Source organism: Leptosomus discolor, chromosome 6 (genome assembly GCF_034619465.1).
Source record: "Leptosomus discolor isolate bLepDis1 chromosome 6, bLepDis1.hap2, whole genome shotgun sequence".
In the NCBI taxonomy this organism is placed as follows: Eukaryota; Metazoa; Chordata; class Aves; order Leptosomiformes; family Leptosomidae; genus Leptosomus; species Leptosomus discolor.
The window spans coordinates 67,598,115-67,622,468 of record NC_141396.1 but is presented as its reverse complement, the minus strand read 5'-3'; the positions used below and the strand labels follow the sequence as shown (position 1 = coordinate 67,622,468).

Sequence of the window (24,354 nt, the reverse complement as noted above, 5' to 3'; positions counted from 1 at the left end):
GCATGGACCCACCGCTGCTCTGAAGCCCGGTGGAAGAAGGAAAAGCTGTCCTGCACCTGATGCAATATGCCCCTGGGTGGCCCTGCATGAGGACAGCTCTGTCTGGCTCTCCTCTCCCAAGGGGTGCTGGTGCATCACCCCCCAAAGGTGCTGTGGAAAGAGCAATGCCCAGCACACACCACTCCTCAGAGGGACACCCAGCTTGATGGACTTCAGCGCAGCACCCTGGGATGCACAGCCAGGCATTCTTGCACGCAGCTTCTCCTTCCAGTCAGATTTTGCAGCTGGAGTTCAGAGTCTGCTCACAATTTTCACTATAGCCTCAGGAACCTGCACAAACACAAACCCACCCCATAGCGAGCGTGCCCATCCTCACTCCTTACCTTCATTCCTTGTGTGTCCCTAGCAAGACACACAACCATGCTGGAGGCGCTAGGAGTGAATGGAAAATCACACAGAGAATGTCAAAGGGACAAGCAGGGGAACAGATGTCTGTAGGTGGGGGTGGTGGGTGGCAATGCCTCTTCCCACTAGCTGGAAACCCCTGAAGCTGAGCCCAGGAGCTTGAACCCCGAAGAAAGGAGTGGTTTTGGGGCTAAAGGCTGTTACAGAAGACAAGATCACTCAGTGATTCAAAATGGGTCAAGCGTTTCTGGATTACAAAAATACCCAAAATTTCCAGAATAGTAAACAGAGCAGTTCTGACAGGGAGCAAAAATAATGCTGCTCCAGGCTGCAGGCAATCTGTTAGGGAAGATGCTGCTGCCCTAGAGGGATTACCCTACACCTGCCCACTACAAGCACCTTCCTGTGCTTTCCCTTAGGCATTCAGCTCCAGCCACAAAAGAGCAAGTGCTCTGGGAGCTTGGGGCAAGCAAAGGGTCCCTTTCCCTGCTCTGAAGCTACATTTCCTCCTTCCACGCCCAGTGGCACAGATGCTGAGCTGGGACGCCCACACCAGCCCTTCTGGCCACTGATGAGGGCAGGGCCCGTTGAACCGCTCTGGCCGCAGCGTGCCTGACTCGTGAGACACACACCCACAGCCTGACCCCTCTGCTTGCCCTGGCCCCGCCAGAGCTGCCCACCCCACGGCCATGCGAGGAGCCGGCCAAAGAGAAACCAAGCAACTTCTTTCATGGGACTGGTATGTAAGTGGGATCCTTTCGCAGAAGCGGGCTGGAGAGCAGACGGACACTTGCAGAACCAGGTCCCCACCAGGATCTGCTACACCCAGGACAGCTCAGCTGACTGTGTCTTCGCTGTGTAAAACCAGCCTCATTTTGCTCTCACAGAATCCCAGCGTGGCTGGGCTGTGAAGGGACCTCTGGAGGACGTCCTGCCCAACCCTTGCTCAAGCAGGGCCACCCCAAGCCAGTTGCCCCAGACTGTGTCTGGATGGGTTTTGAGTATCTCTAAGGAGGCAGACTGCACAGCCTTGCTGGGCGACCTATCCCAGTGCTCAGCCACCCTCCACAAAGAGCAAAGCCCCACAAAATCCCATGTGGAGGCCCAGATTTTGTACATAAAGTTACGCTTCTGTCCCTGCTGTTTCCATGAAAACCCAAGAAATGTGATTTGAATGTCACTGGTGCCCGAGCGCTGCCCGAGGCTGCAGGGTGCCTGAAACGACACCTCGAGAAGCCCCAATCCCCCCCTACGAAGGGCGGATCCAAGGCATGGGCTGAACAGAGGGGTGATGCGGGCCGTCAGCCCTGCACCAGGCACGCCTGCTGTCCACGAGACCTTCCATTTATCGCCAGCATGGCGGGTGTCTTCCACCCTCCTCTTTGTGCACCCACCCTGGCCCAAGAATCCCCTTTCTCTGCTGCGCTGCGCAGGGCCGTCTGTGAGCCTTGCCCGCAGGTCCTGCCCGCCCCGCAGCGCCGATGCAGAGCTCGCGGGCCCGGTGCCCTGCAGCCCCGAGCTGCGGGGCAGGAGCAGCAGAGCTGCCGGCTCGTCTGCCTCCAGCCCGGCTGCCGCACGCTCCCCCTCCCTCCCCTTGTTCAGCGCCACAGAAACACGTGTAAAACCATGACACTGACTTTGCCTCTAATTAGCCCTTAATTTACAAGACACACTCGGAAGGGTAATTAGCTGGCGCTCCGCTCCTGACTGCTGCATCCATCTCCTCTTGCCTCCTCGTGGGAGGGAGCCTGCTGCCACTGGAGCAGGGACAACGCTGCTCTCCCGGGACCGGGCGCTGCTGGGCTGGGACAGGAAGGGATGGGATGGGACGGGATGGGACAGGCTGCCCCCAGAGCCCAGGCAGTGCCTGCCGGTCCCAAGCCAGGCTGCGACACAGCACGTGTCCATCGCCACAGTCATGGAGGAGAGGGGAGCGTGCGGAGAGCCTGGGAGAAGCTCCTCTAGCAGAAGGGAAAATCCTGCAGAACCCCAGGGAGCCCAGATTTGCCCCTTCCACCTCCACCCCAGCCACGCTGGGAGCCCCAGGCTGCAGGCACATGTCCTTCCATCACTCCTCTGAGGAGCAGCGCGGGCCGCCGCAAACACCCGAGTGCCCCAGCCCTGACCAGAGGTAGGGACACGCGACTCTGCCACGGCCAAGGCACCCTCCAGACCTGGCCCCAGACAGGTTTGACAGACCTCCTCGGTTTCGTGGCACCGTGGTGGGTGAGGCCGGGCAGCAGGAAAGGAACCTGCTGTGGTCAGACGCGCAGAGCTGCAACCCCAGGCGCCTCGAGAGCCTGCCCTGCAGCGCCGCTCGGCTTTGCCGGCAGCTGCCCCGGGAGCACACCACGCTGCCAGGGCAGGAGGCCACAGCTGCGGCGTGACCCACACCGGGCCTGCAGGACGCCAGGTGTGTGCAGAAGGGGACATGCCTGGGGACGATGCCGACACGCCCTTGGAGCCCACACTGCACACCCACTGCGACCACCCGACCCTGCACCCGCACCCAGCACGATCTCCCGAATCCGACGCCTGCCTTGACAGCAGCACGTGCCACGAAGAAGCGCTGCCAATGTGAAAATTTCACTTTGAAATGAGACGGTGCCGCAACGACTTCCAGGACCAGCTTCCACCAGCCTCTGCAGTCTCTCCAGCAGCTCCCTGCGCTTCACACCAGCCGCCTGGAGTCACCCAACTGCAGAGAAATGTCCTTGCTGCCCGGCCGCTCGCTCCGCTCATGGACCTCTTGGCTGCACAACTCCAGCCTGTCCCAGGGACCTGCAAGGTATCCCAACCAGGCTAGAGCTCTCAGCAACTGCATCCCTTATGGACGTGACACCACTGGCAGTTGCTGGATACGTTCCCTTTAAATTAGGTAAGCGAAGTGAAAGGTGAATAAAAGGCTACATGTAAAATACTAACTGCCTCTCTGAGCCAAAGCCTCCAGGAACTGAACTCTCCCTGACCCTGCCTACAGTCTCTCAAGCAAAGCTCTCACAATCACTATTTCCTCATAACCCAAAAAAAGAGATTCATGTAGACATGTTAGTGTGACCTCACCAGCAGGCAAGGCTTTGTGATGCCTCTTTAAGTAAAGCCTAACTGATGACATGGCAGTAAATGGAAAACGACCTAAAACCAGAATGCCATTTTTCTAAGCGTGGAGCGTGGCAGCCTGGCTGCTTCAGTAAAACAACTGAATCAAAACAAACTGTAAATTCTTCATTAAGGTGCGGATGCACAGGGCACTGGATAAAGGTGAGTTAGCAAAAAAGGGTACCATCAGCTGGGAAGGACACCATTTGCAGAGTCACCTGAGGATCTTTGGACAAATGGAATACTTTCAACAGGTTCTGGTAAAACTTCCTGGTGGCGTTAAGTTGGAAGCACTGCCAGTATTTTGGCGATCAAGATGTCATGCAGGATTAGATGATTTTGAAAAATGAGTAAACAAAACCACCACAAAATTTATTTAGTACAAAATGCAAAGATACGTACTCTGGAACTAATGGGCTTGATTCAGAAAATCCTGGGAAAGCACGTACTGTTTTCCATGTGATTCGGATTGCACCCCACTCACAAGAAGGTCTGCACTAGGCTGGGGCTCTTTACTGGGAACACCAGAGGAGGAGGAGTCCTGCAAGTATTGCCTCTTCACAGCATCACCGAACCACACCACCACCGAGGCTGGAATGCCAAACGTGATCCCACGTGTGCAAGATGAGGTATGCCTTGCACAACTGGGAACCACGCACACTTTCTGCACAGAGCTGGTACGGTATCTCACCGAGATCCTCAGGCACAACCTACCACCTTGGAAAAAACTAATGCTGGGGGAACGGTACAGAAAACAAAGGTGACTTTCCACTCCTACTAATCCTACTAGCCCACCTGCCCACCACAGCCTGCAGTCCTGAGCTACTGCAGATGGCCACTGATAGCAACACAAAGTGTATGGACATGCTAAAAGTAACGCATTTTGTTAACAGCAGTAATACAGAAATACTTACAATCTTGACAACTTCATTGAGGAAAGGACTACCTCCTTCTCTTCCTTAAACATACAATAACCTGACCAGCATGGAAGAAACCAAGCCACGACACATCAGCGCTGCCTCCTACCACCAGCATCTGATACCCACTTCTGAGCAAGCTCCCGGCAAAGCCCGACATCTCCTTGATGCCCGTGTCCTGGGTGCTGAGTGTCTGCGCTCTGGCAGGACATGGAAGAGAGACTGCTTCAGCAGCACAGACGGGCACGCTCTGTGCACCGACCGACAAAGGACAGACACCAGTGATTACGGTCCTGGGCTCATCTCTGCTCGTTTGATACCATCAACCCAGGAACACTGCCGTTTCAACCTGAGAAGGGGACAGGGTCCCAAAGGCTCCTTTGGCCAACGCAGCAGACTGCAACACAAAAATGTCTTCACACCCTCAGACCCCTGCCTGGTGATAACTCAAAGGAAGAGCTGTCTCTTGCTGGATTTATTCAACATTAAAATGTGGCCAACAGGAGAATGGTCAGATGGCAGCTAAATTCTGCCCTGCCCGTGCTTCTCCACACCAACTACACTACTGCAGCTGGGATGGCTTCTTCGGACGCGATTATCAGCAGCCGTGCACGGCAAAGTGAGCTGGTAGCAGAGAAAACGCCTGAGAAGTTTGCAGCTCCCATGAAAACCGAAGGTGCAGACTTCTGAACCAGTTGCTGCTGCCTGGAGCGAGCTTAGCTCTCCCCTTTGCGGGAGCTACGTTCTGGCACAGTGTAACTACTCACGGGTGGGTCATCACTATTGCTTGAGCAGAAGACTGGGCCCCATCCCGTGGGTACAGCTTGGCCTCAGTTCTTCAGGCTTCCATCGTTTCTCAGCTGGACAATCCCGACACGCTCCACATCCATGTATGCAGCCACCGCTAGCACAGGCTGAGGCAGTGGTGGCACGTGTTTCTAGTGAAGGCAGGAGGCTGGCTGGATACCTCCTCTCAGCTAAGGCTGCTTGCATGTTCTTCTGCCTCCCAGAAACACAAAGGGATAGATCTCCGACCACCCGCACCGCGTGACTCCCCTGAGGCCCCGCAGAGCTAGGGGCACGGACAGACAACTGCCTGCAGTTATCCTTCTGCGAGGAGCCACCGGCTGCCCGTCCCCACCTCAGCACAGCTCTCCTGGGGCAGACGGGTGGTTGCTACCAGGCCCTTACAACATGGAAGAAACCTGGTCCGTTTTGGGGAACAGTGGAATGCTGAATTGTGAAGAGGAACAGGCTGGACAGCCGTTTGGGAATCCCCCCCTTGTTTTATGGCCAAGGACAGCACAGGTCTTTTCTCTGAAGTGCCAGGCCTTGCTCCGGCACAGCAGAGGACCGCCGCCGCCACGCTGTGCTGCAGCAGAGACTGACAGCTGTACGGCATGAGATGGTGATGGAGGTCACTTCGAGGTGGGGTGAGGACACCCTGGCATGAAGCAAACCCTGTTTTCTCTTGTACTGCAGTAGGCCAACAGCACACTGCAGATTAACGCTATTCAGTCTCTGCCAAGCCACGTCCCAAAGAGTCACCAGTTACCACCATCCATTAACCAAAACTTCAAGGTACCTGTTGCCAACTGATCACCATTTATTCCCAATAAAAATCAGAATTACTGCAAGTCACCTTAGTGCACTGACTCTCAAGCACGCCGTTGGTGTCTGCAGGCAGAGCACATCCCAAAGCCTCCTGAAAGCCGTGTGCGTGAGGCAGCCACAGCTGCTCTGGACCCCAACATGCTGCTCCTGGGCTGCGTGGAGCGGGCTGGACGGGTACCCACCTCCAGCTGGTGGGAAACTCCTCGGTTCTGAGAAACCAACTGGTCCTTGAGGGGAGGTGAGAGCCAATGAGCCTGGTTAAGCTGACTGCCTGCGGAATCCCTGCTGGCAAAGACATCATTCACCGCTCTCCATCAATGGGCGGTCAGCTGCCATGCAGGCAGGAATGCAGCTGCCCTGGGAGCACCCTGCGGCTGCCTTTCCCAGAGCTGCCCCCACCCCCGGAGCAGGTCCGGAGCCAGAAGAGTCTCTGTCAGGTCGGTTTTCTGAAGGAAGCACTGCATGCTGCTCTGCTGGACATAGTCGGTTCCCTCCTCTTGAACAATTCCTACCAGTAATGAGGCCAAAAAACGTAGGCTAGCTCTTACCAACCAGAATCACCAGGATGGAGACATATCATTTGAAAGACATGAACTTCCAAGTTCTCCTTGGGAGATGGCAACACTACCGAGCACCTCTACAGCCCCACAAGCACGGCAGGGCATGTTCTGGGATGACAGATGTCCTTCCCTGCTCTGCCAACAGCGAATGTCTGTGTGAAATAGCTGATCCAAACTGCAGGCGACCGTGGTTTCCCAGCCCTGCTTCTTAGCAAGGCCATCAGGATCTGCCAGCTTGCACACGGTGGGAGCCATTGCCTTTCACTGGGCCTCACAGATGCTCTGACACAGGGGAATCTCCCTCCTTCCTCAGCACTACATTTGGAGAGCACATTTTTGGACATACGCACACGGTGACTATATAACACCCTGGCTCCTACGAAAGCTAACCCATGGTGGGTACAAACCACCGGGAGAAACAGCTCTGCGTTGCCCAGACATGTCCGGGAGGACCGAAAACCCAAGCTGCCTGCAGCGGGATGGGACGGGCTGACACGACACTGTCACCATTTTATACTGCTGTCCCCAACCATGACTCAGCGGCGCAAGAGAGAAGCCAAGGCACCTTACGCCGACACACCGAACTCACCTCGGTGAGTTCAGAGGGTGGCCAGCGCCGCGTTCAGAGCCAGCAGGACCCAGCACACCGGAGAAGCCTGCGAACGGGTCCCGCAGCGACTGCTGCCGCCCAACGTCCTCAGGCACCCGGAGCACGCCGTCAGCCCGGGAACCGTAGGCAGCCGCAGCCCCTCTCCAACCTGCGCTCTGCCCGACGCGAGCAGCCCTGCGGAGCCTGCTGGAGCACGGACAGGGACGGGTGGCCAGACCCGTGTGGGCAAGAGGCGGATCCGCAAGTGACAGCGCACCTGGACAGGGTGTCAGAGGCAGCCACAAGGAGCCCTCTGATCGTCTAATCTTTCCTGCATAGCACAAAATTACACCATAGGTCTTCCACTAATTTACTCCTGTCTGAGCTACACCGTATCTTTTAGAAAATCTTCTAATCTTGATTAGAATATTGTCAGTGACAGAGAAATCACAGCAACTCTTGATAAGTAGTTCCAGTGGTTAATTAGCCTCACTGCTGAAATTTGCACCTTATTTCTAGTCTGAATTGTCTTGTTTCTGCTACCCGTCATTGGATCTTGGTATATTTTTATCTGTTAAAGAGCTCTCTGTTACCAAATTTTGGTTCCTATATAGGTACTTACAGATGGTGTTGAAATAATCTCTTAACCTTTTCTCTGATAAACTAAACAAATGGAGCTCTTTGGATCTTTCACTACGAGGTGCATTTTGCAAGCATCTTTGTTTTTACAGCTATTCTCTGAGCCCTTTCCTATCTATTGGTTTAATTCTCCTACTGCAGACACATGAAACCCACAAACTTCAGCCCTCTACAAGCCCTCTCCATCCCAATACTGACAGGCACCATCAACACTTCAGAAAGACTTCGACCACATCTTCTAGAATTCCTGAATTAAATAATTCAGACTTGCTGATTCAAACATGTCTAAATCTCCTACCTGCTGTTTAATATGCTTCCTAATTAAAGTTGGAATATGAAGAATTCATCATTCTGTGATAAGATGCATCATCTTGCCTTTTCCAAGACACCAAACAGTGTCTGTTTTTTTTCTTCTTTATTAACCATTCTACTATTTCCATACAGTAGTGAACAAATGCCGGTTTCAGGATTCATTAGTTCCTAATAAACTTGAAGAAAAAACTTTTCACTGTCTTTAACTCAGCTGATTACATCTTCTGTATCCCCTTGTGCAACCCTGGTAATGCAGGCTCCTGAAACTAGCCAAGAGCGGGGAAGGTGAGCTGGGAAAGGAGCTTCAGATACTCAATCCACCACTGTTACTTGTATGTCAGGTGGAGTCTCCACAGAACATGTTAAAGCTGAGGATTAGGAACTTGGTAAGATACGTAAACAGTGACTAGTCTCGTGATTCACAGGCTAAACCCACTGTCATACTGTGATCAAGACGCTGTGGACAAGGCAGCCACTTCAGCGGAAGCTCACCAAGAACAGGGCACAAGACGGTCGTAAAGCCAAGACACATTGCGTGCTGGTAAAGGAGACCCCGCCGCATTTCCACGCTGCGCCGCCGAGACCAGGACAGGAGAGGGCACCCGGGAGGACACAGGAGCTGCTTTGAGCTCGGCATGGATCTGTGTTGGAGGAGGAACCAAGAGGCAAGATGGGTCTTTTTTTCAAGCAAAGCAGCTAGGAGAGCGAAGGAAAGAGAGGTCTCCCTCCAGCAGAAGGGCAGCGGAGGCGACAGACTCGGGCAGGAGTCTGCAAACCAAGGGGCTCTCGGCTGCATGAGGCAGTGTCAGCCTTCCCGTCAGCCGAGGCACCACGGCCCTACGGAGACAGGCGGTGGGTGGCTGTACCCAGCAGCTGCGGTGTGCTGGCATTCTACCTCACGGGCGACTTTGTTTCTAAGTTCTTAATCAACAGCGTAATTCGCTAAAGGGATTTAATTCCTTCCCTAAATTGAATGGTGCTGAGCGCGCTCCGGGGAAGCTGGGCAGGCACAAGGTGCACGACTTCTCCGCAAGCAATGAACCCAGATAAAACGGTGAAACAAACCCTTTGTGCGGCCGTAACCAGAGCAAGTCTGGGAACGCCAGGAGCTGGAATGCTTCCCACAAAGCCAAAAGGGTCACTTTGAGGGCTGCTCATAATTAATCACTCACGGCGGATGTTAGTCTGCAGAGCCCTGGCAAAGGGCTAAATGGCAGAGAGCGCCTCCAGCCGTGGTTCCAGCTGGCCGTGCAGGACCACACCGGTGCTATCAACTACCTGCCTGCTGGAGCCTTCAACTTCTGCTCAATACCTATCGATTACTTTACTGTGTTGCCGTTATTTTTATTGCTTTTTATATACATACAGATACACAGATGCACAAAATCCGTTAGCACAATACAGCTTGCTCCCCTCCACTTTCTTTTGTTCCTGTGCATCCTTCACTATCTGGACAGAGTGAATAGTTTATGTCTCCTCTTAACCCAGATTAACACATTTTTAAGCAGTGCAACCGTCCTTTCAATTTCAACTTTCTGGTATCCAGTAAAATGTTCTTTAAAATCTCCTAATTATGCTTCACATTTTTTTTCTGTTTAAGTTCTTTCTCCCAAATGATCTGGCTCATAATTGCTTTCAGCTTTGCGAAATTGGCTCGGATATATATTTTTGTGTGCATGTGTCTGTGCGCGTGTGTGTTTAATACTCTCTATTTCTGATTTGAATTTTACTCTGCCTGAACACCAGTACAACAAAGTCAAGGTTACTCTTACCTAAGCTACTACTAAATTTTAGTTTTGTGATTCATTCTCCTTGTCTGCTCAGACGAGGGTAACCACGGCATTGTCCACAGGGCTGTGTTGCTTCTTTGAACCAGTTGGACTCAGAAAGTCTGAGGAAGTGTTAGTGTCACTAGGCAAAGTCCTTCAGTGACTATGGCCACAGTAACACAATTTACTCTCCCGCATGTCACAATGAAATACTTCAGAAACCGTTTCTGAACCAAAGTGCTGGGAATGAGCAGTGGGCAGTGCAGTCCTTGCTTCGGGTCTCCCTCCTGGTCTGTTAATATGACCAGAGGTGTCACTTGAGAAACCTGAAATCATAAGCTGCAGAAAATGTAACAGTAATACTGTTTAAAATACAAACCAGAAAAGACACCGTGCAGCTGAGAAGTCCAAAGGAGATCACCAAGACAGACGCTCATGACAGGTTGCAACGATACGAATCACCGTTTGCCTTTACAGTCAGAAGCAGAAGCTGAGTCCTGACAACGGCAGGAGCGAAGGAAGCAGAGCCAGAACCTTCTGGGCTTGTGACAGAAGCGTGGACCCAGACAAGTATTGCAGCGAGTGACGAAACCCCAGCATTTGCACACAGCTCGCGAGCGCCGGCCACTGAAACGCCCGTTCAGCTTGCGCTAGAATTGCATTGTGTTTTCTTACGTAACTTCTGTTTCTAAAGCGATTCGCTCATAACATGTTTTATACAGCCCTGCCTGCCTTGCCCACAGAGCCTGCCCGGCACACAGCAGCACAACCGCCCGGTGGGTGCAACTCCGCGAGAGACCATGGACCGGTTCCGCGCAGGGGACGGAGCACGCGCTGCTCTGTTTGCAGCAAGCCCGTGACAGGATGACTCCATCCCTTGGCTGCCAGCGACGGGTTTCTGCACCTTCCTCTGGGGCACGTCACTGTCCACCAACAGAACGAAGACCCCCGCCGCCGTCCCGATGTGCCTGTAGTGTGGAGCAGCAGAGGAGAGGTCAGGAAGGGGGACCCAAAACAGGAGCGGCAGTCTGCACTCAAGACAGGATGAGCTGGCAGGAAGACTGGGTGACAGCAGAAAGGGCACAAGTTTGTGGCCTGTAACAAGTTGCTCCCCTGCCCCCTTCCCCCTTGCAGCACAAGCATGGTCCGTACGGAAGAGGAACCGTGGTTTTATGGAAAAGGTCCTCAGTCCACCCCAGGAATACTGGCTAACCTGTCACCCCAGCCTTCCTTGGCAACGTGGGGCAAGTGATTTATACCAAGATTTTCACAGGTGGCTACTAATTATACCCTCGTCATTTTTCCAGGTGCCCTGTGCAAGACACCCAGAGCCAGATGTTCAGAAATGCAGGATGCTTATAGCTACAACGGCAGCCGATGGGTCTGGCGTGCTGCCCCGTGCGACGAAGCTGCGTGCCCATCTGGCTTCCCTCGGCACTTCCATTGTCCCTGGGCAGGCCTCTGATCACCACGGCGTTCTGCCTGCCTTGTTCTCTTCTCCTCTCTGTTCCTCGCCTCCTCACTTTCTCTGAGGCCTTTTTCCCTGTTCAGCCCTGCACTGCACAGCTCCTTTAGTGTTCTAGCAAGTAATAAGTGTATCAAGTCCCAGTAATTATCTCTAATTAGGGTTAGTGATTATACAGTTGGGTCGGAGAAAATCAATCTCTGGTTTCCCATCAGGGAGGGCAGAGAGTGCCGGGGTGGGGAGGGGAGGAAGCACTGGCAGCTCCCTCCCGTGCTCCGATTCTCCTGCGAGCTTTTCCCCGCCTGCACTGCTAATGGAGCTGCTCGTCCCGAGGACCAGGAGCTCCGTGCGGGGAGACGGGTCTGAGTGACGGCAGCTGGGGCACAGCCCCACTGCTCTGGACAAGGGGGAGGGCAGCCCACCCCAGAACAGGGGTGCACCTGCAGGTCCTTCTCACGGGGACACTGGGGCTCGAGCCCTGTGTCTAGAGGTGAGATTCAGTGCGGGGTGCTGGAGCTGCAGAGGCTGGATGCCCTGGAAAGGCAATGTGGAGCAGAGACCTGGAGAAGGTCCCGCTTCTCCTCTGGGCACGGGGTTCGCCAGGCGATGGCAGCCCACCTGAGCGAGGCTCTGCAGTCTGAGCGAAGCCCGAGGTCGCAGGTACAAGCTGCACCCCAGCACGCTTACCCTGCCTGCGCCCAGAGAACAGGGCTGCTGACCACGTGTGTGTCACACCATGGCCACGGTCTAAAGGGCAAGAGGTAGAAGGGTTGGATATGCTGGAAGACAGCTGTAGATGAGGGTGAAATGTAGAGGAATAGCCAGAGCAGCCTGTCACACACCAGAGAAGCTGCCTCTTGAGAAAACTCACAATGAAGTGTATCCATGATGCCCAGCCTGCAAGTCTCGTGAGCTGAGCGCTCACACCTCCAAAGCAGCAAGGCTCTGGGTGCAGACGTACAAAGCAGAGGGACGGGTGAGCAGCTCTCTAAAAGACGTGCAAAAGCAGAGAAGGTTCTGGACAGAAACCTCTGGCAACTGGCAGGTCAAAATGAAGAACGGCAGCCAGACTTCTGGCGAACGAAGCCCTCAAGAAGAAAAGCAGGTCTGAGGCAAGCCCTTCTCCCCATGCTTGTACAGAACCTCGGCCACTGGCAGGAGCTGAAACCTCATTTTCATGGCTGGGCGACAGCTTCTATGGCTCCAGACTGGGGTTTTTCGTAAGGTATTTCATCTGAGTTGCTCTTGCTGCTCTGCCTCACACATACCCGCACATCCCTCCTCTCTCGGCTGGTACAAGCACAATCCAATTTGCACAACTCAGTAACAACTTTGCATATTCACGCAGAGCCCAGGATATCTCAGCGGAGCAGCTCAGTGTGCCTCTCCACTTTACAACCAACAGATCAGTGGTTTCAGCTGATGTGCCACAGCATGCCCCAGTTCAGACCCGCAGTACTGGCGTACACCTTTGCCTCTCCAGATAAACCTCAAACACCTTAGTGTATCTGATCTCATCCCTAGTAGAAAGCATCTCCTCCCTCCCATGAAGGCAGACTCATTCTGGAAATATCATTCCACTGCCTACCTACAGGCTGGAGTGAGTCAGCTGGCTGTCTAAAGGGAGACAAAACAGTGGTAAAACCTAAGGATGCAGTATGTTACAGTACTGTAAATTCTACTGCTGCCACGGCATGGCACGTCTGGATAACACCCTGTGACAGTGGCCTGGCTCAGCATTTAGGAAGCACAACACAGATCTGTACTTTGCCCCTGGGATCCGCAGGGAGGGTACGGGAGGACATCGCCGTGCCAGGGCTGCAGCACCCCTCTGGGAAGCAGAACGCTTCGCACGGCCGTCCCTGTTGTATGGGTGGGAAATCTGAAAGACTGTGAGAAGTAGTTCGCCAGTCATCCTGGGAGTCCCTGGCAAAACCAAAGAGACAACCTGAGTCTCCCAACTGCCACGGCCCTGCATAACCCTGGAGCCTGGCAGCTGGTGAGGTGGCGGCAGGACGGCCAGCCTTCGGAGACTCGGCTGGCCAGCACCTCGCTCCTGGGTCTGGTCCAGCACATCCACAGAGACCCTGTGGCATTTATCGAAAGCTGGGGATGAGCCCAAGGTCGTGGACTCTGTAAAACATAGAGAAAATTAACGCTTCTATGGTGCGTGGAACTTTGTAAACCACCAAAGATGCTACGGGTACCTGAGCCCCTTGAGCAGACACAGGACACTCACCCCGGAACCGCCAGTTTCCCACTCAGAGGTTGTGCAGAAAAAGCCAACGGTGACTAACCCACAGGTAAACCTCTCCAAACCCAGGGGTTAACCCTACATTAGCCAACTGACCGCCCTGCCACCAGTCACTGTGAGAGGTCCTGCGCTCAGAACGGGCCCACGTGAGTGACCTGTGGGGGGCAGGAAGGACTTGGACCAAGCGGGCAGTGCCTCAGCACACAGCCCAGGGAGCGACGGCCGAGCGGCACAGCCTTCGAGTCAAGTCTGCACGGTGTTTGGCTCAGGCCAGGCCAGCCCTTCGGTTCATGGGCCTGAACAGTCTCTGAGCACACAAAAGGGATGTCTTTCAGGTGAAACTAAACAGGAATACTGGCCACAGAACCTACATGCTCCAACCACTGCAGGACATCCAGTTCCCCAGATCAGGCTGGAACTGGACTGCAGCACGCTCCCTGCACCCCTGGCTATGGGTACAGTGCAGTTAGCACGTCCTCACCTGCCGCTGCTTGAAAAATCCCATCCCCTTGGTCTACAGCGGAGACATCGCTCAGCACGGTGGTGCAGACCAGCAGCTCTACACGAGCACCACCTCGTCCAGGGACAAAGGTGATCATCGCACAGGCAAGTGCTTGCACATCTCCTGCCCACACGAAGGACAGTGGGCTGGAGACGAACTGGCAGACTGGGGGCCAGGATGCACCCAAGGATGATAGGGATGATGGTGAGGAATGTGGTGGTCTGCTGTCTTCAAGACCTCTGAAAGATTTCTTGTAGGATCAAGGTGCCCAAAGGAACACAGCAGGGAAAGCAGGGGCAGCCCAAGGCTAAGGAGTTGAATATTTCCTTTGGGGACATGGGATCTAATCCATACACCGCTGCAAAATTCCCAGAGCTACCATTCAAGTCACTTATGCCACCAGTTGTCAAAACCAGCCGCTAACTATGTGTTCCTCCTGTTCCGAGGGCCCAGGTGGAGACTGAGGACTGAACACAGGAGCTCACTGCTCACAGCTACACTTAGCTACAAAAAAAGCTGAGTTCTTGGCACAGAAAAAGCAATTCTTAGGCTCTAAACTGGGGGCACATAGCTAGTGCCTCACATTTGGATTCATCCTCCTACTTCAGGCAGCCAGATAAACATTCCTAAGATGTTACCATATGAATGTAATAGTGAATTTATAATATTTATAATATACATATGAATTTGCAGTATTTTATACATGATTCATGATGCAAAATATTAATTACAGATAAATTTTACTAAATCTCTGATCTCCGCTTCATCTTCAGACTACAAACAACCCTTTAACATATTATGGGGAAAGATAAAGCTCCAACAGTGACAAACACCACAGACAGACCCTCACCCTCTTCCTTTCAGCTGTGGCCTCCCGACGTCCAGGTTCTTGGCCCTTGGCTAAACAACAGCAACTAACGCTGAACTCTTCTGGTCGAACTCAGCAGAAAGCCAAGTGAGGTAGCCAAAACCATGGCCAGCCATGGTTTAACACCAGCCAGCAGCACTGGAGCGGACCTCTCGGCCTGCTGCACGCACCCCGGCAGCTCAGAAGCTGCTGCCGCCACTGTCCATGGAGCTGTTTGCCATGACTGCAGCTGCGGCAGCCCGGCGAACCAAGCTGAAGATCTCCGTTTAACGTAAACTGCACTGTGCTGAAGCAGATGGGGCATGAGCTGGAGCCAGCTGCAGCATCTCCGTCAAGGATGACAACAGACAACCGAGCATCCCCGGCTCCAACATCTCCGTCAAGGGTGACAACAGACAACGAGCATCCTGGCTATTTAACCAACACAAGGTGCCAAGGAGGGCCTGTCTACATCCTCAGACTGAGCAAAGGGGCAAGAACCACCGAAACCTGAAGCAGAAGCTGCCCATTTCCATTAGCAAAGAGACCTTGCAGTAGCACATCTGGAGGGAGAGAAGGAGTGTACCCACATGTGGTACCGAAACAGCTGTGTAGAGGTACTGCCCCACCCCTGGTCCTGAGCAGATCCACCGCCTGATGGGGCAGGACTGGAAAGACTGCTCTGGCTTTCTTTCAGATAACTAGTTCACAGGCACCAAAATAAAGGGAGTGGTGTTACAGGATTCCTGCCTCAGAATAGGAATTACTGAAACGACGAGAGGCAGCCATCGCTTTTAAGAGCAGGTCCTACGCACCGTACAGGGAATAGACCAGCCACAGGATTATGGCAAATCACGGGGGCAGCAAGCTCCTTTTGAAGACACCACACCTTGACCAGTCAGCTTCCCTGCAAAGTGTGTGAGCGCGCGGGCACGCGGGGGATGTTCTTGGTGTTCCAGAAACCTGCCACGCAGGGTGACACGTGCTGCTCCCGCACCCACGGGCTATTTGCAGGGTGGGGAAGGAAACTTTGTTCCAGAAGTGAGAGCCGAGCTTTTCCTCCTCAGTACCCAAATACCCATTCTTTCACAGGAGATTAGTGACCCTGCGCTGACCTGAAAGAATACAACGTGCAGCCACAACCAGGAGAAAGGCACGAGCCTCCCGTCTGCCATGACCTGCGCCACCCTGCTCTCTGCTGCCTCTTCTTCCCTCAATGTCATTGTCCCCCATGGTGAGCAGCGGTATGCCAGGGAAACAGGTTTTCCCTTTTCTTTGTTAATTCTTCCCTCATTACATTTGAAATTCCACAATCAGTGTGCACTGTAATTGTCGAATTTGATGCTAATGATTAATGAATTAAACATGGATCCATCAATTAGTCCTCGGAGAATAATTCTGCATAAAGCAGCGGATAATGTAATTACAGTAACAAAGATAATGAGATGTTAACATCGACGGAGCCCGACGTGACATGATCACAGCAGGCTCAGCAACCCCGGCCTGGGGGAGCCAATCCCTCACTCTGCAGAGGCAGAGCATCGGGGGGCAGCGCACAGGCACCGGCCTGGCAGAGGGGGGCCCCGCAGCCGCCCCGCTCCCCCAGCACCAGTGGCCAGGCGGGCGCCGGCAACGGCAAGGTGCTCCCCTCCCGCCTGCCCTGTGCCAACACGCTCCTGGGCTACCTGCTCTGGAGGCGACGACGAAGCGTGCTGCTGGGCATCACCATGGGCCCCGCAAAAATCCTGCAGCTGCCTGGAAACCCAGCACCACCTCCAGCCCAGGCTGGGCTCCCAGGCGCTTTGCTGAGCAGCTGAGACCAGCACAGGCTCCCCACCAGCCCATCCGGCACAACGGCCACGGGGAGCGGCAGGGTACCCACGGGCAGCACGCCGAGGGCTCTCCTGCAGGTGCCTGAGGAGCCTGGCCGGCCGGCTCTAGCCATGGGGGCGGTGAAGCGATGCAGGCACCCAGAACTCAGCCAGGGGACAGCTGCACCCGCGTCACTTCAGAGCAAACACGAGCACCAGCCAAGAGGCTGTACCCCAAGCAGTGCCTCCGCCAGCACAGGCACGTTTAAGAAAACACTCTCCCTTGGCTACAGAAGCAGTCCCACAGCAGGAGGAGGAGGAGAAGGAGGAGAAGGAGGAGGAGGAGGAGGAGGAGGAGGGCTCACACACGTGTCAGACCATGCAGACTGCTCTCAGGGCGAAGGCGACCAAGCAGCATCAGCCCCTTCTTGCTCTTCCCCTCAGTGCTTAAGCTCACACCCGGGCACCAACACCAGCTCGGCTCATTCTGCTTGGCCTCCTCTGCACCAGACACGGGTGCAATCTTTGCTCTCGCCCACCACTTGGCAGCAAACCCCATCGGGGGCTCTTGGTCCTCAGAGAGCTGGAGAGCCCCACACTGAGGCACTGCAGAGACAGGCAGAGCTTTCTCCTTTAACCACCCCCCAATGCCATGCTCTGCCTCTCCCACGCTTTGCTTGCTTTAGTCCCATCTCCAAGCCACCCAGCCCGGCTGCCTGAGCAATGCTGGCCAGAAAACCTCACTTGGGACTGCTGCACTAGCTCAGCACTTCTGGCTGAGGTAGAGCATCTGCACTGCTCCTGCCTGCTCGATCAGACAGCCGTCTGCTGTCAGAAACTGCCTCCCTGTAGCTGCTGCAACCACAACAATCTCAGCAATCTCTGCTGATTTTTCCTTACACTTCAGCCTCTCATTTGAAGGCAGGTTTTCCAGTGCTCAGCTGCTCGGCTGCAATGCAGTGTCAAGGAACAGTGTGCTCTGCGCGTGCCCCTGTTAAGTGTGCGAGTAAGCACGTGCACGGGCATCACACACACATTTCAGGCAGCATGCTTCACGCCCTTTTCCCCTGTGCTGACCACTTTGGAGTAGGTCCCTAAAAACCTCTGCAAAGCAAGAACTCAGGGCTGCAGCTGTGCTGAGACCAGTCTCTCATGCTGACTGACACTGTCTCCATATTTTTCTTGTGCTACCATCTGTCCTTCCTCACTAAAAAATTCCTTTTCATCCAGTCTGCACTTTGAATAAGAGTTGCCCTCATCCTTCAAGCCAGAAACACACACTGAGTGAGATACAGATGGGGCAAAGAAGCAGAAAGGGTGAGCTTGCTGAACTACAGCAAAGACACATCTGGGGATCCCTGAAGAAGAGTGCAAGAGAAGCAATATTCCAGCGGGAAGAAGACCTGCAGGGATCTGAAGGAGACACCTGAACCAGTGCTGCCACACGTGCAGTGAATTTGTGCCGCCAGGCTCCCCACTCACAGATGATTTACACCCAGAAAAGAGCATCCTTAAGCTCTGGCAGCGAGATCCACCCATCCCTTTCCTGCCCTCTCCGACCCGAACACCACCTGGGTCAGCCCGGCACTGCGGGGTGCTGCCCGCACCCTGGCTGCCGAGGCGCCCACGCCACCTTGCAGAGCTGCGTGCCCAGAGCTCACCCGGAAGCTGCCCGTGCTCAGTGTGCCCAGCATCTGGCCTGGTACCGCTCCAACCCAGGCACCCAGAACAACCCAGGCGTTTCCACAGCCAGCACCACCTCACCTGACCCAGAACTGATGAGACTGAGCAGTGACTGCCAAGAACTCTTTCTCAGCTTTCTCCAAAGGCCAGTACCCACTTGTGTTCCTCCTTTGAGACTTCAGGAGTCTCTACAGTTCCCACTGCTTGTGGAGAACTTCTAGTGCTTTCAAAAAAGTCCCTCAGCAAGCATCACTGTCCTATTAGGACACATCTGACCCAGAAACCCAGATGCAGGGATGCTCTGACTAACCTAGGTGCTCTTGGTGGTAACATTTCTAGTTGTGGAAAATTCAATAAACAGACAAATGCAGGTGGATCCTTCATGTCTCTGGGACGTGAACAGGCTAAGTGTATGTGCCTATTTCTATACAGCCTGCTTTGCAGCATGAGCAATTGCTTCTCCTGGCACCTGGTGCTGCCGTAGTATTAGGTCTGGGGCACCAGAGAACGGAGATGCCTCTTCTTTGCTCACACTGCCCATCACCAGCCGCCCAGCAGTGCTGAGGAGGAAAAGTGAGCAGGGGAGGGAGTCGCTGGTGGCAGAGGCAGGCAGGAATGGCTGGGAGCAGGAAGGAGCGAGCAGAGGAGGAGAACACAGGCAGAAGAGAGGAGGTCAGAAATAGAGGAGCCACATCCACCACATCCACCGGCTGTTGAAAAAAGTGCCTTATTCCTACACCCCAGCACGTCCCAAGTGCCCAGGAAACAGCCAAGCACCTTCCCCGCCAACAGTGCCTCCCACCTCCTGACCCGGGAGGCTCGCTCGGAGAGTAACGCTGTTCAGCTGGGCCAGTCCCTCACCAGACCGAGGGTACAAACCTGTCGACAAGACAAAGAGCAGAAGGTCTGCTCTTCAGAAAAGGACGGGCCTTCTAACTGGATTACAAAAATGCAGTAAAGGAAAAAAACATCTTTATTACAAAGTTAAGATACACAAAGTTGGAAAAAGCCGCGATGGAGGCTGCGAGGACAATCCTGGTGTGAGCCGCGCGCACACGCGCTGCAACGCAGCCTAAGGGGGTGGATCCAAAAGCTGGGACTCAGCATCCACGTGACCACCCCCTCCATCAGAGAGCTAACCAACCCAAATGCTGGAGCCGACACGGAAGCTGACAACCAGCCTTATTTCTGCCATGGCATGCTTCCCCCGTAACCTGTCCGTGGTGTCTCTCTCCTCCTGCCAAGGCCTGCCTGGGCTCCCACTCCACACCAATGCCATACCGATGGCTTATTGAGGCACCGGCACCTTTGCTACTCAAAGCACTTCTTGGACTCTTATATTAAGAGTAACACTTTACAGATTATGAGAAGTGTTTACTCTCTCTGTATCTACACCCACGCATCGCTTACACCTTTAACATATTCTTAGCCTCCATGCCCACCAGTCACAATATGTTCTCATCTAAGTGACGAGACGCTCTGTTCAGGCGTGCTCGTGACGGCGGGTTCCACCTCCCCACACACGCCTGCGGCTTTCCAGGCATCCAGTGTCACACTCCCCTTCCTCCCTGCCCGTCCCCCCGGGTAAGGCCACTTGTTCTCCCAACGCAGGATGCTCGGCCTCAAGCAGCCTTGCGACTGTGACTGCGGAAGGTGGAGCAGGTACACGCGACACCCTCCCGCCCTAGGCAAAGGAGGGACGGCTCGAACAGGCAAACCACTCTGTCGCTGTCCCTGACCACGCCTGTGCCACTACAGGGATTCTTGTTATAGGGATCACAAGAGCCACCAGGGTTCTTGCTTAGACACCCGTGTCAGCGTGGGGTGCTGAACGGGACAGCAGTGTGCACTGGCGTGGACCACCTCCCCCCGTGCACGCCGGACTCCGACCTGTGCCAGCCACGGGGCTGGGCCGTTTGCACGAAGCAGCCCAGGCGCTGCTCCACCACGGAGAGGTCAGCCTGCAGCCGTGGCCTGGCCACCCGCCCAGCCCCGAGAGAGGTCCCCCTGGAGACGTGCACGCCAAGACCACCACCCCTCGATCCTGACACCCCGCGGCACGACCAAGTTTCTGCCCACACATGGTAACTCTCTCCCCAAAAGCTGCGCCCGGTCTGCGTGCCAGCCTGCACTGCTCCCTCGGGTGCCGCCCAGCAGAGTCCTTGCTGTAAGCCAGAACCGTGCCAGGAACACCCAACCGCTCAGCAGCCGGCACGGCTGAACCTTCTCGTCAGAAGACCGAGTGGTCCAACGGTAGCCTGCCACAAGTCTCCAATGAAAGCCTGGGGGACAAGAAGGTGCAGAAAAGGGTCGCAGATAAGAGAAATGCTTCTGTGAGGGACACCGAAAATATTCTCGGATGAGCTCCCCTTGGCTGGCACTTCCCAGGCGTCCTCTTGGTCTTCCTGCACACAAGTGGGGAGACGGCGAGCACGAGGCGCAAACGGCAAATCCTGTGTCGAGACACGGGTGAAGAACACGTCGCTCGAGCCCGCGGGGGTCCGAGCATGGGGCTTTGCTTCCCAGGCCGGTCGGCTCGGTCAGGCCTAACGCTGTGCATGGCCCTGGCTGCCACGAACACAGCGGGGGGGGGGGGCAGTACCTGTGCTTTGGGATTCCCTGACGTTGAAGGGCTTGACTTAGGGCTCAGCCACAAATGTTGTACTAATACTGGTTATGTGCATTTGGTCAGCTCTAAGCCTCCTAACAGAACCTGTGCTTGATCTCAGATACGATTCTGCCTCTGGACAGTCTCTTTACCAGTAAAATTTCATAGAAGAATAACGGTTAGGAAAACACCACAGTTGGAAAGTGCAGAAAAAATATCACAGAAAAGCAGAACCCGAGCTCTTGACAGCCCAGGAGGAGATTAGATGTTCCAGAGCTTTTGGCCATGAACTCCCAAAACTTTGATCAAATCCCAATGTATTTTCCAAAGGATAAAGAAAAAAACCTTTCTAACTGAGGACAAAACTTCTGCTTCTAGGCAATCTTTGCATCAAATCTCTGAAGATTTATAGCTCTTGGGAGACAAATTTTTAATACTGACAAAACGCATACAGAACCCCAGCACGGCTGAGGTTGGAAGGGACCTCTGGAGGTCGTCCTGTCCAACCTCTGCTCAAGCAGGGCCACCCAGAGCCAGTTGCCCTGGACTGTGTCTGGACACTTTTTGGTATCTCTGAGGAGGGAGACTGCACAGCCTCCCTGGGCATGTACGACATCACATGTGCATTTATGTTCCACAAAAAGTAAGCCTTAGGTGGACATAAGGCAGCTGCAAAGCCTGACAGCATTCTGTGCCTCTGAAAACAGGGTTTACAATGGGACCAACCTAAAGTAAAACCAACTCTGACTACAGTGAAGTTGCCTTCCTCAATGGTTTAAATACCAGAGTACAATCGTCCATCGAGCTCAGAGGCCCACGGGATTCACAAATACAAGCTCCTTCCTCATTCTTACTTTATTTAGCTCCAAGTTGTACCGTCTGTACCTACTCTGGAGGTTATTTTGAATCATCACCAGACTGCTGCACATGTGTACTTTACCTACATACAGGGCAGCGTGAGATATTTTATCTCTTTTTCTCCACCTCCCCTTTATCTACTACTTCTTTTCTTGCCCCTGGGTAAGGACTGTGCATGTAGTGGACACTAATTAGCACACTCACTCACTTTGGCGGAGCTCAGGTCACAAAGAGACCATGGGCCACCTGCTCTGAACTCTAAACACAGGGCATGTCGTTTTACCCGGACACTCCTGGTGTAATCATTCAGGTCTCCAAAGCTCGTGTCCTCTGAAGATTAACTTGTTCACTGGCAGAGAACTGCAAATTTGAGGTGCTCCCTCTCCAGCTGCCCAAAGTATGTATTAGATGAGAGATGCCCAGCGTGCCCCAGTAACAATCCCATCCCTAGCCCCAAAGGCAGCAAAACTGCGAAGTCCCCGCTAATTTGAAGCAGGGTGGATTCTTTACCAACCCCAAATCCAGTGCTCTGCATCACACAGAGATACGAGCAAGTCACCTCAGAGGATTTTTATCATGTCAGTGCACTTACCGTGACGACTGCATCGTCAGCTGTAATCAGTCTTGGAGGCATCAGAGTGAGTTGAAAAAATCCCTCAGAAAACATCTTACCATTTGTGTACCAGGAGAAAAAAACCAATGCGGACAACCACCCAAAGCCAAGACATAAAATCTGATTAAGGCTGCTGTCTTAATGCTGAGCCCCATGCTGACGCATGGGCTCTGGGTAGCACAGTAGTGCTGCTCCGCTCAGGGGCCCAGAGAGAAGGCGGTGAACAGGGGATCTCGAACACACAGATTTCTACGTGAGAAAAGCCCCTCGTATCCACCCGGTTTGAGCCCCTGCACACGTGCACGCGGCGACACACACATGAGCTGGATTAAAGCATATCTTGTAGAAAGATAACTAATCTCATTTTAAAGGCTTCAAGCAGTGCTAAGTCCACCAGCTCTCCAGATAAACTATTCCAACATTTAATTACCCTCCCTGCTAGGAAACTACATCTCCTCTCAAGTCTAAATTGCTCTAACTTCAGCCTCCACGCACTGCGTCTCCTCCAGCTTTGTCAACCAGACTGAAAGGCCTCACGCAGCACTCACTTCTAGGCGCTGGTGTTCCAAGCAGCAGTAATCAGTAATCAAGTCACATCTCAATCTGCTCTTGGCAGCCCAACGGGACTGAGATGACTGTTGAAAGCAGGATACGGGGTTACGTGAGCATTTGGTTTGACATCAACATAAGCTTTTCTGTGGCTTGTCTTTGAATTCTTCCTAGAGCTCTGATAACCTTCTCTAAGTAGGAACTCAGACAAAGCACCCTCCAAATGCAGCCTGAGAAGTGCCTCTGTACAAAGGCAGGAATGGTTACCTAAGGGTGTACAGTGGTGGTGGAGAAATGACAGCGTACAGTGGAGAGCCGTGGCAGAAAACAGGCAGAGTTGCACATCCTTGGTCAAAAAGACAGTAACTGCAATCATTCGCTGGCATTTTATCCGCTCTGCAGCCTAAATCTGACTCTACAGAAACAGCAGTTTGGGTTCAGAACGGCTTATCACATGAACACAGCGATGGCAGCACATCCCATTCCCTAACCTGGGCAGGAAAGCTCCAAGTTCAACAGCTTCCCTGGGGCAGGAGCAGCAGTAAGCAGTGTGGCATGGACTCCATGAGAAACCAGAGAGCCTCCCAACCTCACCTCCTCTCACCACTCTCTGTGGCGCCTGTGCCTCTCGAATGTGCGCACAGAAGAACAATAATCACAAAACAAGCCCCCCGCATTACTATTTCTCCAGGGGAAAGTGAGGAGAAAAAAGGGGGCCACAAAAAAGGAAAGAAATACAAGAGAAGCCGCCAGAGATCAAGAGACACCCTGGTTGAGATACCCTTTGTTTTGGGGAGCATCAGCTTCCCCCATGCACAGCAACTCATCAGACTCAAGAGTTTCCTCAGGGAGTCCATGGCACCAGTTAAAGCCCTTCTGCTCTTTTTGTTGTCCCAGACACTACCCAGCATCACGTCTCAACAGGAGCTGACCTGAGACCCGCACAGAAACGCCAACCCCCTCCGAAGGCACTTGCAGTGAAAGCAAAAAACTCCACAACAGCTTTTTTGCTTCCGGCTCAGCAAAACAAAGCCGTGCTGATGCGCTGGAAGGAAGGATGGCACCCACACCACCGCTTACCTGTGCCTCCCGTCAGCTGCGTGCTACTCCTCTCCTTCGCAAGCCCGTTGGCTTTGGGACTAGCGCTGGGTGCTGCTGCCGTTGTTGCCCTGGGTAGCCGCTTGCCTGGTACCTTCACTGTAGTTCTCAGTAGATCGATCTCCTTCCCATGGACGTTCTGCATGTAGTCCTACAGCAGAG

General features: G+C 53.8%; 1 protein-coding gene across 1 annotated transcript in view; it reads right to left on the bottom strand.

Annotated features, from left to right (window-relative positions):
• The window catches only part of AGAP3 (ArfGAP with GTPase domain, ankyrin repeat and PH domain 3), a 139,785-nt gene that overhangs the window by 21,344 nt on the left and 94,087 nt on the right, over window positions 1-24,354 (bottom strand). The window contains exon 11 of the mRNA XM_086467231.1: window positions 24,175-24,343. Within this exon, the coding sequence (XP_086323357.1) occupies window positions 24,175-24,343 (169 nt within the window). The remainder of the gene's footprint in view (window positions 1-24,174; window positions 24,344-24,354) is intronic.